This window comes from Babylonia areolata, chromosome 9 (assembly GCF_041734735.1).
Source record: "Babylonia areolata isolate BAREFJ2019XMU chromosome 9, ASM4173473v1, whole genome shotgun sequence".
Taxonomy (NCBI): domain Eukaryota; kingdom Metazoa; phylum Mollusca; class Gastropoda; order Neogastropoda; family Buccinidae; genus Babylonia; species Babylonia areolata.
In genome coordinates, this window is record NC_134884.1 from 48,993,098 (window position 1) to 49,011,165 (window position 18,068).

Sequence of the window (18,068 nt, forward strand, 5' to 3'; positions counted from 1 at the left end):
ACACACACACCCTACATGTACCAGATGGTGTGATGCTGTACTCTCTCACACACACACACACACACACACACCCTACATGTACCAGATGGTGTGATGCTGTACTCTCACACACACACACACACACACACCCTACATGTACCAGATGGTGTGATGCTGTACTCTCACACACACACACACACACACACCCTACATGTACCAGATGGTGTGATGCTGTACTCACACACACACACACACACACACACACACACACACACACCCTACATGTACCAGATGGTGTGATGCTGTACTCTCACACACACACACACACACACACACCCTACATGTACCAGATGGTGTGATGCTGTACTCTCTCTCACACACACACACACACACACACACACACACACACACACACCCTACATGTATCAGATGGTGTGATGTGGTCAGTTGTAGTTGTCATGCCCTTCCCTTAACAAGTTCTCTACAATGTCGCCATGACCTACACACACAAAGGCCTCAGGGTGTGACCAGCACCTTGGCTTTAGGATAACATCAGGCAGATGCACTTTTCTTTATCAAGTTCTCTACAATGTCGCCATGACCTACACACACAAAGGCCTCAGGGTGTGACCAGCACCTTGGCTTTATGCTAACATCAGGCAGGTGCACCTTTCTTTTTGTAAACAGCTGATGAGGTGTAGCGTATATGGATCAGTCCACACACTCTGACGCCTCCTTGGAACTGAAATGGAACTACACACATTTAGATTTATCTATTGGGGATGATGTTTACATACTGACGGAGGACAGATGTATGTGTAGGGTGGCAGGTGGGGATTCAGGAGAGGAAGGACGGGGCGTAGGGTATGCAGGGTGGGGTGGGGTGGGGGTGGGAGAGGGGACAGGGGGTGTGTGTGTGTGTGTGTGTGTGTGTGTGTGTGTGTGTGTGTGAGAGAGAGAGAGAGAGAGAGAGAGAGAGAGAAAGAGTGTGTACACAGCATGGGAAGGGTGTACACAATCATCAGTGTATGGTGCAGAGAAAACATGAATAACACAGAATGGTGTACACATCATGAATGGTGCAGAGAAAACATGTGAATAACACAGAAGGGTGTACACATCATGTATGGTGCAGAGAAAACATGTGAACAACACAGAGGGGTGTACACACCATGTATGGTGCTGAGAAAACATGTGAATAACACAGAAGGGTGTACACACCATGTATGGTGCAGAGAAAACATGTGAATAACACAGAAGGGTGTACACACCATCAGTGTATGGTGCAGTGAAAACATGTGAACAACACAGAGGGGTGTACACACCATGTATGGTGCAGAGAAAACATGTGAACAACACAGAGGGGTGTACACACCATGTATGGTGCAGAGAAAACATGTGAACAACACAGAAGGGTGTACACACCATCAGTGTATGGTGCAGAGAAAGCACATGAACAAGACAGAAGGGTGTACACACCATTGAATAACACAGAGGGGTGTACACATCATGTATGGTGCAGAGAAAACATGTAAATAACACAGAAGGGTGTACACATCATGAATGGTGCTGAGAAAACATGTGAACAACACAGAGGGGTGTACACACCATCAGTGTATGGTGCAGTGAAAACACATGAACAAGACAGAAGGGTGTACACACCATCAGTGTATGGTGCAGAGAAAGCACATGAACAAGACAGAAGGGTGTACACACCATCAGTGTATGGTGCAGTGAAAGCACATGAACAAGACAGAAGGGTGTACACACCATCAGTGTATGGTGCAGTGAAAGCACATGAACAAGACAGAAGGGTGTACACACCATCAGTGTATGGTGCAGTGAAAGCACATGAACAAGACAGAAGGGTGTACACACCATCAGTGTATGGTGCAGTGAAAGCACATGAACAAGACAGAAGGGTGTACACACCATCAGTGTATGGTGCAGAGAAAACACATGAACAAGACAGAAGGGTGTACACACCATCAGTGTATGGTGCAGAGAAAGCACATGAACAAGACAGAAGGGTGTACACACCATCAGTGTATGGTGCAGAGAAAGCACATGAACAAGACAGAAGGGTGTACACACCATCAGTGTATGGTGCAGTGAAAGCACATGAACAAGACAGAAGGGTGTACACACCATCAGTGTATGGTGCAGAGAAAGCACATGAACAAGACAGAAGGGTGTACACACCATCAGTGTATGGTGCAGTGAAAGCACATGAACAAGACAGAAGGGTGTACACACCATCAGTGTATGGTGCAGAGAAAGCACATGAACAAGACAGAAGGGTGTACACACCATCAGTGTATGGTGCAGTGAAAGCACATGAACAAGACAGAAGGGTGTACACACCATCAGTGTATGGTGCAGAGAAAGCACATGAACAAGACAGAAGGGTGTACACACCATCAGTGTATGGTGCAGAGAAAGCACATGAACAAGACAGAAGGGTGTACACACCTTTGGAAGCGGCCTCGTACAGAGCAGTGACATTGTACTTGTTGGTGATGTCCTTGCAGCACCCTGCCTCGCACAACTCCTGCACAACATAATCCACTCACGTCATTTTATCTTATATACCTATTAAACATCAAAGTGGATTTGGAGCCAGTATGAAAAATATACAACTTTAAGTATCAGACATAAATTCTAACACTAATGTCCACCCATCCATCTCTTACCCCCCCCCCACCCCCACCCCCCGCAACCCCCTTCCCACCGACACACATGACTCCTAATCATGTAGCACACAATACAAACTTTATCAGTGGACTGCATGGTTGGTCTTGTCTTGAAGAGTGTGCTGAATGCTTTTAACATTTCGCTTTACAAACTGCCAGTCAGTTGACAGTCAACTGACAGTCTGCCAAAGTGAACCTTCAAAGAGGGAGGCAGACAAAGATATTTTACTGCACTGTTGTTAAGAACAATAGATCACGGTGGTGTTGTTCATTCACCCACCCCTGATCAGTGCTGCACATCACAGCAGAGTGAAAGACATTCACTGCATGCACCACACTCACAAGGTCTACTCTGTCTTGTCATTTCCCCGCCACTTTTCACAACTTGTCCTTCAGCGTCCGACAGCGGGATCTGTGGCTGAGGCAAGCAAGCTGACTAGAAACATGGTTTTTTTTTCACTGACAGCCAGCCATCCACACAGGGCTGTATCAAATGTCAGGGCTGACCACATTCTAGCTGTTGAAAATCTGTGAACAGTCAATACATTGACACACATCCTCACTGCTATCCACACAGCTGTGTGTTGAGAGGGCAGGGTCTCAAGGCTCTGACCAGAGTGTTGGGTCTGTGTCAAGGTCAGGAATCGGATACTTTTTTGGCTTTGTTTTCAAAGCAGGTGTGGAGAATTGTACATCCATCAGTCTGAACCCTATGACACCTCCTTGAGACTGGAGCAAGTGTGGAGAAGTGTACATCCATCAGTCTGAACCCTATGACACCTCCTTGAGACTGGAGCAAGTGTGGAGAAGTGTACATCCATCAGTCTGAACCCTATGACACCTCCTTGAGACTGAAACTTTGCTGAACAATATAAACACACACACTGTCACACACACATACACACAGAGAAGCACACGTAGATGCATACACAGATGCATGCACACACACACACACACTCACACACACACAGAGAAGCACATATAGATGCATACACAGATGCACACACACACACACACAGAAGCACATATAGATGCATACACACACACACACACACACACACACACACAACACCCCAGGAGAACTTCTGTCCTTCTCAGTTCACAGAACCCCTCAGTATAAAATATGATCAGAAAATGCATCCACACACATTCTAATTCCTATTCACACAGTTATGTGTTGATAACTACACACACACACACACGTGCGCACATGCACACAAACAAGCACATACACACACACACCAACACAACACACAAACATAACACGCACACACAACACACACATGCACACATACACACACACACATCAGGCCCCAGGCAGAAGGTCAGACCTTCACGATGGACAGGAATCCCTTGCGAGCAGCCAGGAAGATGGGGGAGTGGTCCTGACTGCCCACGTTGACCTCGCTTCCCGCCTGGATCAGCTGGCGCACCAGGGGCAGACAGTTGCCCTCCACAGCGGTGTAGAGCGGAGTGATGCCCACGTTGTCCGTCACCTGCACGTCCGCCCCCCTCTCCAGCAGCAGGGTCACCACCTCTGTCTGCTGTGTCTCCACGGCGCCCAGCAGGGGTGTCTGCTTGCTGTGGTGGCACTGGGCGTTGATGTCGGCCCCTGCCTGCAGCAGCTGTCGGCACACGTCCAGGTGGCCGCGCCGTGCAGCACAGTACAGCGCTGACTGCCCCCCGTCGTTCACACTGTCCACCGTCATCCGCCAGCGGTACTGGGGCCTGGACTGCTCTGACGCCTGGAGTGAACACACTTATAAATGTCAATGTGAACATCGTGCACATGTGCACTTCATACAAGAGCGTAACACACACTGAACATCATACACATGTGCACTTCATACAAGAGCGTAACACACACTGAACATCACCCACATGTGCACTCGCACATGAATACTGTACGCGTGTGCAATCAATCACACATGAACACACATGTACACACACACACACACACAAATACACACACACACACACAAATACACACACACACACACAGATACACACATATGAACATCATACATGTGCACACACACATGAACATCATACACATGTGTACTCACACAAATGAACAGCATACACATGAACATCATACACATGAACATCATACACATGTGCACTCACATAATGAACATCATACACATGAACATCATACACATGTGCACTCACACAAATGAACATCATACACATGTGCACTCACACAAATAAGCATCATACACATTTCCACTCACACACATGAACATCATACACATGTGAATATCATATGCATGAACATTATACATGAACATGCATGAAAATCATATACATATGAACATTATACACTTGTGTACACACACACATATATATACATGTGCACACACACACACACACACACACACACACACACACAGAAGACAGCACCAAAGTGTGGTATCAAACTGACCAGTTGCACTGCCATATATCTTAAACTTAACCTGTATTTCCAAAAAGAAAATAAAAGAAAAAGACACCGTAATTTCTTTTTCTTTAATTTTTTTTTTTTGCAAGAGAGTTGTTGATTTCCATCCTGTTTCGACGGACATCCATCACTGGCATCTCAGGAGATGTGCGGATTGTGCTTTTTCTCCTGCAGAGATTGGAAACAGCACAGATTTGTGTGTGCTGTCTCTTCTGTAACGTTAAAAAGCCCCACAGCCTTTATTGGCCATTGGGGTAGTGAACTCATATCTACTGTGTGTAGGGCTGGGCACAGTCCTCTCCTTCAGGCAGCCATTGACATGTGGGTGAGTGAGGAAAACCAAAGTGAAGCACCTTTCCCATGGACACAGCACCATGCTGAAACAGGGCCTTGAACCCTGACCACTGGTCAACACTGGATCACAAGTCCAACACTGACCACTGGTCAACACTTGATCACAAGTCCAACACTGACCACTGGTCAACACTGAATCACAAGTCCAACACTGACCACTGGTCAACACTGGACCACAAGTCCAACACTGACCACTGGTCAACACTGAATCACAAGTCCAACACTGACCACTGGTCAACACTGGACCACAAGTCCAACACTGACCACTGGTCAACACTTGATCACAAGTCCAACACTGACCACTGGTCAACACTGAATCACAAGTCCAACACTGACCACTGGTCAACACTGAATCACAAGTCCAACACCGACCACTGGTCAACACTGGATCACAAGCCCAGGACCAAACCAGCTCTGCCACTGCGCCACACAGGACATGATACACTGCCACTGCACCACATAGGACGTGACACACTGTCACTGTGCCACATAGGACATGACACACTGCCACTGTGCCACATAGGACATGACACACTGCCACTGCGCCACATAGGACATGATACACTGCCACTGCACCACATAGGACATGATACACTGCCACTGCGCCACACAGGACATGATACACTGCCACTGTGCCACATAGGACATGATACACTGCCACTGCGCCACATAGGACATGACACACTGCCACTGCGCCACATAGGACATGACACACTGCCACTGTGCCACACAGGACATGACACACTGCCACTGTGCCACATAGGACATGACACACTGCCACTGTGCCACATAGGACGTGATACACTGCCACTGTGCCACATAGGACATGACACACTGCCACTGTGCCACATAGGACATGATACACTGCCACTGCGCCACATAGGACATGACACACTGCCACTGCGCCACATAGGACATGACACACTGCCACTGTGCCACACAGGACATGACACACTGCCTCTGCGCCACATAGAACATGACACACTGCCACTGCTAGGTCAGTAAGTGTGACTGTGAGGCTGAGACATCTGGCACGTCCACAGTGGGTGATTACCGTCATGGCAGGCACTAGAAATGGCCCTCAGTTTGCAGTCTTTGAAGGGTTTCCATTTCTCTCTCACATAAACTTCCAGCCTGTCCCCCTTTCTTCTCTCCCTGGTTGTTGTTGTTGTTGTTGTTGTTGCTGTTGTTGTTGTTGCTGTTGTTGTTGTTGTTGTTGTTGTTCAGCATTATTACTATCATTATTCAATACATCTTTGTGAAGCTGTAACATGACAGAAGAACTGTTTCCCTCCAACTATTTTCCTTCAGTACTGCACACTGTTGGTGAGGGAGCAGCAAAAGAAGCCCTGTACAAAGAATCTTCTTCATTAGTGGGCTGCAACTCCCACATGCATGTACACGAGTGGGCTTTTATGTGTATGACCATTTTTACCCCGCCATGTAGGCAGCCATACTTCATTTTCGGGGGTGTACAAAGAAGCAGTGTCACACCTTGGCGATGCAGTCCAGCAGGTAGGCCACCACCTGACTGTTGCCGTGGAAGGCGGCCAGCGTGAGTGGTGTCCAGTTGTTGTCGCACAGACAGGAGATGTCCGCCCCTCCCTCCACCAGACGACGCACCTGTTCCACGCCCCCTCCACTCTGGATGGTTCGACCCAGCTGTTGCTCCGCAGCGCCAACACTGCCCGCCTGCCGCAACGGACGGTGGCTGGTGTCGAACACCACCTCCATGCTGAGGGCCTGGGGAACCAGTGACAGTCTGATGTATGATTGTCTTACATGCCCAGTATATAACACACAGAAATCACTAACAATCTGGTTGGACAGTGATTATATTATATGCCCAGTATATAACACAGAAATCACTAACAATCTGGTTGGACAGTGATTATATTATATGCCCAGTATATAACACACAGAAATCAATCATCAATGATGATCTGGTAGGACAGTGATTATATTATATGCCCAGTATATAACACACAGACATCAATCATCAATGATGATCTGGTAGGACAGTGATTATATTATATGCCCAGTATATAACACACAGAAATCAATCATCAATGATGATCTGGTAGGACAGTGATTATATTATATGCCCAGTATATAACACACAGAAATCAATCATCAATGATGATCTGGTAGGACAGTGATTATATTATATGCCCAGTATATAACACACAGAAATCAAGAACACTCTGGTAGGACAGTGGTTACATTATATGCCTAGTATATAACACACAGACATCAAGAACACTCTGGTAGGACAGTGATTATATTATATGCCCAGTATATAACACACAGACATCAATCATCAATGATGAACACTCTGGTAGGACAGTGGTTACATTATATGCCTAGTATATAACACACAGAAATTAATGACAAACTGGTAGGACAAAGATTACATCATATGCCTAGTATATAACACAGAAATCAATGACAATCTGGTAGGATAGTGATTACATTAACACAGAAATCAATGACAATCTGGTAGGATAGTGATTACATCATAGGCCTAGTATATAACACAGAAATCAATGACAATCTGGTAGGATAGTGATTACATTATATGCCCTGTACATAACACACAGAAATCAATGACAATCTGGTAGGATAGTGATTACATTATATGCCCTGTGCTTAACACACAGAAATCAATGACAATCTGGTAGGATAGTGATTACATTATATGCCCTGTGCTTAACACACAAAAATCAAAAACAATCTGGTAGGACAGTGATTACATTATATGCCCTGTGAATAACACACAGAAATCAATAACAATCTGGTAGGATTGCTGACAGCTGGGGAATCAGTGACAATCTGCTTCAGGATTATGTTTTTGCCAAGTACGTAAAACACATGAGGGCATACAAAATCAATGACAACCTGGAAGGATAGTGATTATGCTGTATGCCCAGTATATAACACACAGAAATCACTAACACTCTGGTAGAACAGTGATTATATTATATACCCAGTATATAACATACAGAAATCACAAACAATCTGGTAGGATAGTGAGTATATTACATACCCAGTATATCATAACATACAGAAATCAATGACAATCTGGTAAGATAGTGATTATATTACATACCTAGTATATTACATACAGAAATCACTAACAATCTGGTAGGATAAAGAGTATATTACATACCCAGTACATTATAACATACAGAAATCACTAACAATCTGATAAGATAGTGATTATATTGCATACCCAGTATATTATAACATACAGAAATTAATGACAATCTGGTAAGATAGTCATTATATTACATACCCAGTATATAACATACAGAAATCAATGACAGTCTGGTAGTATAGTGATTATATGCCCAGTATATAACACACATGATATCAATGACAATCTGGCCTATATACTATCCTATCCTACCAGATGTCCAATGACACATGACAGTTTTGGTCAAACTACACCTGTGTGCCACACACAGACTGCTTCAGCCGTGAGTTTCAAGGAGGTGTCAAATTTTGGGGACTGATCCATATGCTACACCATATCTTTGGTTAAACACACACACACACACACAAAACAAAAAACAAAACAAAACAACAAAACACAAAAAAACACAAACACACACACACACACACACACACACACACAAATATAGATACCTAACCAATGTTCTGCTCAAGCATTATATGTATTGACTGAAGAAAATGTGGTATGATACTGTATACACACAATATTCAAAGAAAGAAAATCTAGTATCATGATCAATGTATTATGTGATACTGTTTACAAATTATAACTATGGAAGGAAAGCTTTTCATCACGTATTTCACTTACCTAACAATACTAATGCTAAAACTAGTAAAATCCTTCCACTCCTAAGACAATGCGAGACAGGCACCTGAGCATTATCAATTTGCTAATTTGCTGTGTCAGTTTTGTGATGATATCAGCTGAGCTGTCAATCTGAAGATCTCAGAAAAAAGCGCTACAGCAGATGGAAAGTGTGTAGAACTTTTCTCCTCACACGGGTCTGTGCAGGTGAGAGTTGGAATCCTGGCAATGCCTGATGGAATAAGGTTAAGGACTTTTCAGTTTCTCAGGGTCAATAAATGCTTTGTCCTTCGTTAAAACATTCTCAAAATAATATCATCACTGATATGATTAGTAATAATGGCAAATAAAATTAAGAAGTACAAGCAATAAAAGTAGTATCATCAGTGTCAGTTCTGTGATCACTCGATCAGTCCATTTGATGATTGCAACTCACACTACAGTACAGTACTACTACTTCTACTGAATGGAATTTTTTTTCAACACTTTATCCTGCCCCATATGTAGCCTAAAGGTTTTACATCCCACTGGCATTCATGATTTTTTTTTTTCAAAATAATATAATGAAATGATAATGTTTAGGAATATAAAAAAAATTCAATGATATACCCCTCTTTTTTAATGAAGCACTGACATCATGAGTGACATGTATTTCTCAACGTGCATTGCCTGAAATTAGTGAAAAGTTTGATCGTGCCATGTGATCATAAGTAATCTATCTTCGTGTCGGTTAAAGCCTTAGAATCGTGCTCCTGGTTGACTGCTTGATTCCGAAGTGATTATCTACCTGTCAGAATCTTCGGAACCAAGACCCATGTCCTGAATAACTTGCTCTCTCTCGGAAACGAGCAGACTGCCCGGTGTCATGTGTCAACCACCCTCCGCTTGCACGCCGATCATGCTCAGAAATCGAACATGTAGCACTGATCACACTTGGTCCAGGCAAGAGAAAGGAAGACTTTCTGAAGCTATTCTGACAGTTAACTGGAATCCAAAGTGTTCAACAGTGTTGAAACTATCATGAATTCAAGTGCAATACATTTTCCTGTTCTCAGAACAGTGATCTCAAGTTGTTTCCCTTGCCTCGCTTCTCAATCCCAAACACAAACTGTGACAGTGGCAAATTATAATAATTACATTTTCGGAATTACAATGATTACATTTTCCGACTGGGTATTCATGTCAATGCGTTTCCATCCGCTCGCAGCATGGCCCCAGAATCACTCTAGTCTCACCGAACCAGTTGTTTGCGAAATAACAAGTGCAGTACCGTTCGGCTTTCAACTCCTGTTATTTGTGGTTGCGGGAAACGTCATCGTTTTGTGCGCAGATTATCAAAAGAAAAAGATTAAAAAGAGCAAAAAATCGGTACTCAATTGTCGAAATAGCTTTAAAAATCAACAAGAAAGAAAGAAAGGAACATACTCAAGTGTTAATGGCGTTCTGACCTCCACGTAAATTCTGAAGTATGTAGTCTTTCGTTTTCAGTTTCAGTTTCCAGGAATTAGTGTCAAAGCGTGCGGAAGAGAATGTCAGACTCCGTGGTCGTGGCGCCGTCTGTCAACGCCTTCAAGAGCCGTCTGGATAAGCATTGGAGGGACCTACCTGGTCTGTACAACCCATCTACCAGAGTAGCTGATTTGGTTTAGCCGCGCTCGTCACGCATGCAACCAATTCAGTGACAGTCTTTGGAACACGAACAGGCCTCGGGAAGAGGCCCGTAAATCGTTGACCGTCAAAGTCAAGTCGGCGACGACCGATGGACACGACTTAAAGTTGTTTTTTTTTTAAAGGGAAAAAAAGAAAGTAAAACGATAAAAGTGAATACAATGCCGGACCGACGCGTAAACCCGTGACAAACAACACACCGGCAAACACACACACACACACACATAGTACACTTGACGTGCGCGCGCTCAGTATTCTCGGCCTCCTACCTGTAACCCACAAACTGTCTTCAATGCCCCCCCCCCCCCCCCCCCCACCCCCCTCTCTCTGCCCTCCCACCATCTCTCTTCTCCCTCAGAACCCTCCTCCCCTTTTCTTATCCCTCTCGCTCCCCCCTCCCCTCAGTCTCCCCCCCTCCATTGCGCAAGCTCGACGGATCCGATCGAACGGATCGACATGCAGTGCTCGTCAGTACTGTCAGTGCTGTTCTGAATAGGGTCATGGGGTGATATAGAACTCAAAATTAACATCAAAGAACAATTAACTGCATCCTGATTGACTCTGAGTCACAGTGACGTAACTAATTAATCCACTGATTGTTAATCCGGCATATGAAATCAAAGGTCAAGGTGACGGAAACTGACCAAAGTGAAATCAGAAAAAGACGGTAACTGATGATGACCGTGGCATGTGGCCTCCATCATGTATTGTGACACTATAATTGTCACAGTCCAATCGGGTCACTGTAACCACTGACCTTGATTTTTGTAGGTCACAACTTGGATCTATATTGATTGAAGAATCTGTTGATGGTTGAGTCCGGTTGTGCACACCCGCACACGCGTGCATCCGTCACTCATGTTCGCACACACACACACCGGCACACACTGACACTCAGCCGTGACGGCACATCGGCACACACACACACACACACACCGCCGGCACACACACACACACCGCACACACACACTGACACACACTGCCACACACACACACACACACACACGACACACACTGTCGCGCGCGCGCGCGCGTGTGATGATTTAAGGCATGGGTGGGGTGGGGGATATGACGGATTTCCGTCTAAAATCACAAATGTAGATAGACGTTAAGCACTGAGAACGAACGAACGCACGCACGCACGCACGCACAACGCACACACTGAGGCACACACACAGACATCAGTGACACAGACACAGACAGACACACACGCGCGCACGCGCGCGCGCGCGCGCACACACACACACACACACACACACACACACACACACTGACGTACTTTAAACAGAAACGGCTGTAAAGACGTCAGTCTCAATAATCAGATCAATAGCTCCGCGTCAAGTTGAGTAAAAGAAGTAATCAGATACGACTCGGGAATATGTGATATCCTGATGAGACTCTTCACATGGGACTAGGTTTAATTCTGTTATTGCCCCTGTTCTATTATTTTTTTGAACGATTTACTTCAACACTCATCAAAAGACGTAATTTTAGTACAATAAGCAGATTATATTTATTACGTATGTGGATGTATGTGACGATGAAACGAAATACATAAAAATACTTTAAACTACATTGAGAATATATATCAAAGGGAAACAGACAAACAAATAATCATCAGTGGTGTCGACAATGGTCTTACATTATCAGGCAGAATCAGTGTCAGTGTTTGCCCGGTGTGTGAAATACTGACAATTTCCGTATGATCAGATACCGCTTTGTGCTTAACGATCGATCCTGGAGAGCGGATCGAGTTTGCATTCCCCCTTCAACTGCGTCGGAAAAAAACAGAAGAACCGGAAAAATAGAGCCGCGAGCTTGAAAAAAGTGACTCAGTGACACAAGTGTGTCTGACCGCAAGAAATCATATATCCATCTCACCTGTCAAACAGGCTTTGGACTGCCTGATTGTTTTTCAGGAAAGAAAAGCATCAGTTCAGTATTGTCGTTCTGAATAAACTGATTCCGTCACCTGAAACATCGATCAAACTTAACTTAAAATTGCACTGAGGACTAAGCAAAGGTGGAACTGATTGACAGTCTTCTGGACAGTCAGTGATGCAGAAAGGTACCTCAACAAAAAGAAAAGAAAAGAAAAAGAAAGGGAACTGTACGTATTAGCGTAGACCCACGTACGTATCAGCAAGAAAAAAAAAACTGTCGCCAATATTCGATAAAGTTCGTCTGCTGCAGGTGTGACATCACAGATGATTCATTCAAACATTATTCGGAGGAAGCAGTCTGCGCATGAGCAGAAACATTTTAATACGGGACACTTGGAAGCAACATGGCGCCCATCGGAAAAGAAGACAGATTGGATACCCCGGTAGCAGACGGCAGCGGCGATGGTGCAGAAAATTTATGGTGCGTGTAAATGAGTTTAACTTTGGTTTTACTTTGGAATTAGTTTACAGGGTCATGCGTGTGTATGTACTGCAAAATAGCGAGAAAATAAGAGAAATCCGCACGACTGCTACAGCAACCTGTGTGAAAGAATCAATTCATTCATCCTGTGACCAACACTTCGTCGCTATTAAACTCAGTGCTTATTTCGATACAGATCATGACAAGAAAATGAGAAATGATAAACCGAATCTTATCAATGTAGTAAACAGGTATCAGGAACATATAGTTCTGCTATCTGTTTTTTTGTTGTTGTTTTTTTACCTGTGTGTTATTAATTTTTTCGTTCTTCGGTGAGTCACTGTCGGTTACTCGTTCCATCAACGGTTACAATGTTAGTTATGATGGGGCTTTGTTTATAAAATTTATCACACACCATGCTAATGATTTATTTACATATCACAAGAAAAACTGTCAGTGAGCATTTCACAAACTGTAGGCATTCCAAAATGCAATTCCTATTGTGCAAAAATACACATGCATGTGAATGAACGTGTGTGTGTGTGTGTGTGTGTGTGTGTGTGTGTGTAAGAGGGACCTGTAACTCTACAGTCCATGAATTCTCAAGTGTAAACAATGACTGAGTAAGTTCTCGCAATAGGTATGGGAAGAAGTATATATCATATAATATTCACCACTTAGTTTTTTTCATTTCTGGCTTACCTCAGAATAGTAAAATGTGCTGTAGAATAAAAAGATGTTTTGTTATTGAGTATCTTGTTCAAACTTAGAAATTTCATTTGATCATGTATTATATTAGCATTTAGTGAACAACATCATATAAATAACCAACAAACATTCTTCTTCAAATGAATAATGGCACAGTGGCACTGGCACACACACACACACACACACACACACACACACACACACACACACACACACACACACAGTGACACACACACACAGAGTGACACACACACACACACACACACACACACACACACACACACATACACACACGCGCGTGCGCACACATATTCTATAACCCCTTGCCACTCACACCACTGTCCCCACCCCCACCCCACACACATTCTACACCCCCACTACCCCACACACTCCATTTACACACACAAATTCCAACCTTGTCACCCACACAATCGTATTCATCCACATCCAGATCACATTTTATAATTTAAAAAAAATGGATATTGTCAGTACATTTAAACACTTGCTGACAAACATACATTTTAAGCAGTCTCTCTACTCTCTTTTCCTCCCCCTTCTCTCTTTCTCTGATGTCTGTCTCTGTCGTTGTCTGTCTCTGTCATTCTCTTTTGATTTTATGTGTCTTTGTTTCTCTAGTTGATACACAAAATAGTCATTGTCAGCATGGTATTGGTAACAAAAAGTGAAAAACAGTGAATGAGGCCAATGAGGGTTAACACTTTCTATTAACTCACTCAGTCAGTGATCTGATCAAAAGGGAAAATGGGTGTAGTTTAACTTTATGTTTGAAATTGAAGTAAAGTGCAGGTTGTTGTTGTTTTTTTTGTTTTTGTTTTTTTTAATTGGATAACTTTTGTCTTTAAAAATTAAGGAGACATGAAAGACTGAAAGAGAGAGAGAGGGAGAGAGAGAGAGAGTACATGTGAACAAAGAGAGAGAGAAAAAAACGTACATATAAACATTTTCATTTTATCATTAATTTGATTAAAGAAAAGAGATGTTCATGTGTGTGAGCATGCACATGTGTACTGTACTTGCACAAGCATGTGAATCTCTTAGAAAATCTTCTGTATCTGTGTTTACATTGTGATTTTTGGTTAATTTTTGCATCCTTGATATATGATCCCTACACCCCACCTACCCCAGATATTCATTGTTACCCTGCTACACTTGGTAATAAAGGCATATATGATACATATATATATGTGAATTCTTTCTATTCTGTTCTATTCTATTCTTTGCTAATCAGTTTCGATGACATTTGTTTATTTAACAAACAGGGAAAAAATGGGAATAGTGTCACTGTTATTTTTGCCAAAATGGTGGCGTTGGTGTATGTTGGGGGACTGGAAATGTGGGTCGTTGTTTTTTTTGATGAATCACACGTGTAAACTTTTCTTCCGCTTGTTTGGTTTTATTTGTTTTGGTTCTGTTTTCTTCACATTTTCTTCTTCAAAATAAGGAGAAATTGAAAAGGGAGGGCAGGGGATGTGCAGGTATGTATGGGAGGTGGTGGGACATGGTTGGGTTAGGATTGGTTAGGTGACTTATCACAATGTTTTATGCAGATTTGAAGTCTAAAATAAAACTTGTTTTCCAGGGCAAGCATACTGGGAGAAGTACAGTCAGGTTCTGGCTCCAAGCTGTCAACAAACAGATCTCTTCTTGTACTAGGTAAGTATCATTATTGGAAGTATGTAACATGGCATCACTAAATTAATCATGGCTGAGTTAAGTGCAGCAGTTGAAAAGCATAAAAATTTAGAATTAAAGTTCAGACAAAGAAGTCAGCACAAATTTCTCTACTCTCGCTGTTGGTGATTGCAGAAGCACCAGAAGTACATGTACGTAGTACAGCTAATTGTTTTGTGCACTGTTTATGAGCAGCGGTTACATTGTTTTGTACATGTAATAGTTGTATATGAGTGGTGTAGAGACCAAAAATAACAGCATTAAAAAAAAAAAAAAAAAAAAAAATCATTGGCACTTTATATCTTATTTGAATAGATTTGCTTAGATGTTACAAGTTCATTTTAGTTATGATTGACGCAAGTTAAGTCAGTCACTGTTGTTTAAAATTAAAGCTTTTTTTTTTCTTTTTATTCTTCCCTGGGTGACAATGTGGAAAGACAACGTTTTTGTTGTTGTTTATTTTAGTCTCCAAGTGACAGTGAGTATGGAAAGACAATTGTTCATTCTTTTTTTTGGGGGGGGGCGGGGGGGGGGTAGCCCGATGTTATTCATTTTCCTAGGTAACAATGATTGTGGAAAGACACTGTTTAATTGTGGAAAGACAATGTTTATTGAATTTTTTGTTATTCATTTTCCTCTCCAGGTAACTGATTGTGAAAAGACAGTGATTATTGATTTTTTGTTATTCATTTTCCTCTCCAGGTAACAGTGATTGTGGAAAGACAGTGATTATTGATTTTTTGTTATTCATTTTCCTCTCCAGGTAACAGTGATTGTGGAAAGACTGATTAATAATTTTTTGTTATTCATTTTCCTCTCCAGGTAACAGTGATCGTGGAAAGACAGTGATAAATAATTTTTTGTTATTCATTTTTCTGTCCAGGGGACAGTGTGTGAGGAAAGACCATGTTTTGTTATTATCATTGTTTTAGACAATGTTTCATTGGTTATTTTTGTTACTTATTTTCCTGTCCAGGTGACAGTGAGCATGGAAAGGCAAGATTTGTTGTTGTTGTTCAGTTTTCTCACCAGAGGCCAGGTGAAAAGGAATACATGTGGAAAATGTTGTTTTTTTGGGGTTTTTTTTTGTCGTTTATTTTCCTCACCCTGTGACAGTAAGTGTGAACAATTTTTTTTTTTTTTTTGGATATTTATTTTCTTCTTCAGGTGACAGTGCATACATGTACTGATGTAGAAAGACAATGTTTATTTAATCATTTATTTTAATTTTCCACTGCAGGTGACAATGAGTGTGGAAAGACAACTCTGATTGCCAAGCTGCAGGGCGTGGAGGACCCCAAGAAGGGGGCTGGGCTGGAGTACTACTACATTGATGTGCGGGACGAGTATCGTGATGGTATGTTTCACCCCCCCACCCCCTCCACTTCCCATTGTCCTTTGGCTGACAGGTCACTGTGTCCCAGATCTAACCGACCTTGGAGGTTGCACATGGTACAGTGGATTGGCTGACAGGTCACTGTGTCCCAGATCTAACTGACCTGGGAGGTTGCACATGGTACAGTGGATTGGCTGACAGGTCACTGTGTCCCAGATCGAACTGACCTTGGAGGTTGCACATGGTACAGTGGATTGGCTGACAGGTCACTGTGTCCCTGATCTGACTGACCTTGGAGGTTGCACATGGTACAGTGGATTGGCTGACAGGTCACTGTGTCCCAGATCTAACTGACCTTGGAGGTTGCACATGGTACAGTGGATTGGCTGACAGGTCACTGTGTCCCAGATCTAACAGACCTTGGAGGTTACACATGGTACAGTGGATTGGCTGACAGGTCACTGTGTCCCTGATCTGACTGACCTTGGAGGTTGCACATGGTACAGTGGATTGGCTGACAGGTCACTGTGTCCCAGATCTAACCGACCTTGGAGGTTGCACATGGTACAGTGGATTGGCTGACAGGTCACTGTGTCCCTGATCTAACTGACCTTGGAGGTTGCACATGGTACAGTGGATTGGCTGACAGGTCACTGTGTCCCTGATCTAACAGACCTTGGAGGTTGCACATGGTACAGTGGATTGGCTGACAGGTCACTGTGTCCCAGATCTAACTGACCTTGGAGGTTGCACATGGTACAGTGGATTGGCTGACAGGTCACTGTGTCCCAGATCTAACAGACCTTGGAGGTTGCACATGGTACAGTGGATTGGCTGACAGGTCACTGTGTCCCTGATCTGACTGACCTGGGAGGTTGCACATGGTACAGTGGATTGGCTGACAGGTCACTGTGTCCCAGATCTAACAGACCTTGGAGGTTGCACATGGTACAGTGGATTGGCTGACAGGTCACTGTGTCCCTGATCTGACTGACCTGGGAGGTTGCACATGGT

At 43.3% G+C, this 18,068-nt stretch overlaps 2 protein-coding genes across 4 annotated transcripts in view; one reads left to right on the forward strand and one right to left on the reverse strand.

The window, feature by feature from the left end:
- The window catches only part of LOC143285905 (uncharacterized), a 29,734-nt gene extending 18,859 nt beyond the window's left edge, over positions 1 to 10,875 (reverse strand). The window contains exons 1-4 of one of the 2 annotated variants that reach the window (XM_076593353.1): positions 10,447 to 10,582; positions 6,961 to 7,209; positions 4,004 to 4,417; positions 2,452 to 2,530 (exon numbers count right to left, since the gene is read on the reverse strand). In XM_076593353.1, the coding sequence (XP_076449468.1) occupies positions 2,452 to 2,530; positions 4,004 to 4,417; positions 6,961 to 7,209; positions 10,447 to 10,467 (763 nt within the window). In that variant the 5' untranslated portion in view covers positions 10,468 to 10,582. Of the gene's footprint in view, positions 1 to 2,451; positions 2,531 to 4,003; positions 4,418 to 6,960; positions 7,210 to 10,446; positions 10,583 to 10,711 lie in introns of those variants that run through there. The other variant, XM_076593354.1, reaches the window with a different exon arrangement.
- A 2,360-nt stretch (positions 10,876 to 13,235) lies between these two features.
- Positions 13,236 to 18,068, forward strand: part of LOC143285906 (cytoplasmic dynein 1 light intermediate chain 2-like) — a 45,712-nt gene continuing 40,879 nt past the window's right edge. For both annotated transcript variants that reach the window (XM_076593356.1, XM_076593357.1), the window contains exons 1-3: positions 13,236 to 13,318; positions 15,627 to 15,700; positions 16,959 to 17,075. In XM_076593356.1, coding sequence (XP_076449471.1) covers positions 13,242 to 13,318; positions 15,627 to 15,700; positions 16,959 to 17,075 — 268 coding nt within the window. In that variant the 5' untranslated portion in view covers positions 13,236 to 13,241. The remainder of the gene's footprint in view (positions 13,319 to 15,626; positions 15,701 to 16,958; positions 17,076 to 18,068) is intronic.